The 978-nt window shown below is 65.0% G+C and overlaps 1 protein-coding gene across 1 annotated transcript in view; it reads right to left on the bottom strand.

Moving 5' to 3' along the window:
- SHC1 (SHC (Src homology 2 domain containing) transforming protein 1) overlaps nt 1-978 on the bottom strand; it is a gene marked incomplete at both ends in the record, with an annotated part of 2,066 nt that overhangs the window by 774 nt on the left and 314 nt on the right. The window contains 3 exons of the mRNA XM_010149402.1: nt 102-153; nt 276-329; nt 745-864. Coding sequence (XP_010147704.1) covers nt 102-153; nt 276-329; nt 745-864 — 226 coding nt within the window. The remainder of the gene's footprint in view (nt 1-101; nt 154-275; nt 330-744; nt 865-978) is intronic.

The following is a 978-nucleotide window of genomic DNA, read 5'->3' on the forward strand; positions in this document are numbered from 1 at the left end:
CCTTACAGGGGGGGACCCAGTCCCGCCCCGCCACACCGAGCTGTGCCAAAACGCCCACAAAACAGGGCTGCGGCACTGAGGACCCTCGGCAGCAGCCTCACCTCTCTGATTGACGGGGTCTTTGGCAACATAGGCGACGTACTCGGCTGTGTCCTGCGGGCAAGACACCCAGGTGAGACGGGGCTGCCGGGGAGCGGCCCCCCAGACTTCGGGGAGAAGGCGCCGATCCCCGGCACGGGGCAGGGCACACGGGGATGGGGACCCTGCATACTCACCGGGTCTCCCCCAGAAGCGAAGGAGATGGACTGCATGTGGTGGTTGGCGATGATCTGCAAGGTAGAGAGTTTGTTGGACACAGCCAGGAGCTCTTTGGCATCCACCTCCTGCCTGTCGCGCTCTGCCCGGGGCTGGCCCAGCACAGGGGCTTACAAGCCTCCGGACCCCTGGTTATGGGCCACAGGCCACCAGGAAAAGGGCTAGGAGGCCATCACCGGGACCAAAGCCAGGAGGCCTGTCCCCAAACCAGGGGACTGGGGCCTCTCTGTCTCCAGGGCAGATCCTGCAAAGCATGCAGGGCATCGCTCCCAGCTCTCCACCCCCAGGCACCGGTGGGCACTCAGCAGGTCACACAGCCCACCCAGACATCCCTCTGGGAGGCTGGGGACATGCCCTGCCCCAGGGCAGGGGACAGGAGGATTCCTGCTCCTCTAAAACCAGTCACCTGGCCCCCAGCACCCCCCTCACCTGCTTGCAGTCAGAAGCCATGAGGTTGAGGCTGCTGGTGGAGATGGTCAGGGTGATGGGCATGCCGGCAAACTTCAGGTTGCTCTTGCCCAGGATGGAGTTCAGGGAACGGCCGCAGGGCTGGGGGTGAATGGCAGCATGGGAAAGGGGCTCCCCAGACCCAGACACAGCCCGGCTTTGGGGGAACAGGGCACATCCCGCTGCTCTCCACAGCGGAGGCGGGCACATTGTCCT

This window comes from Eurypyga helias, unplaced genomic scaffold (assembly GCF_000690775.1).
Source record: "Eurypyga helias isolate BGI_N326 unplaced genomic scaffold, ASM69077v1 scaffold22493, whole genome shotgun sequence".
NCBI classification, from domain to species: Eukaryota; Metazoa; Chordata; class Aves; order Eurypygiformes; family Eurypygidae; genus Eurypyga; species Eurypyga helias.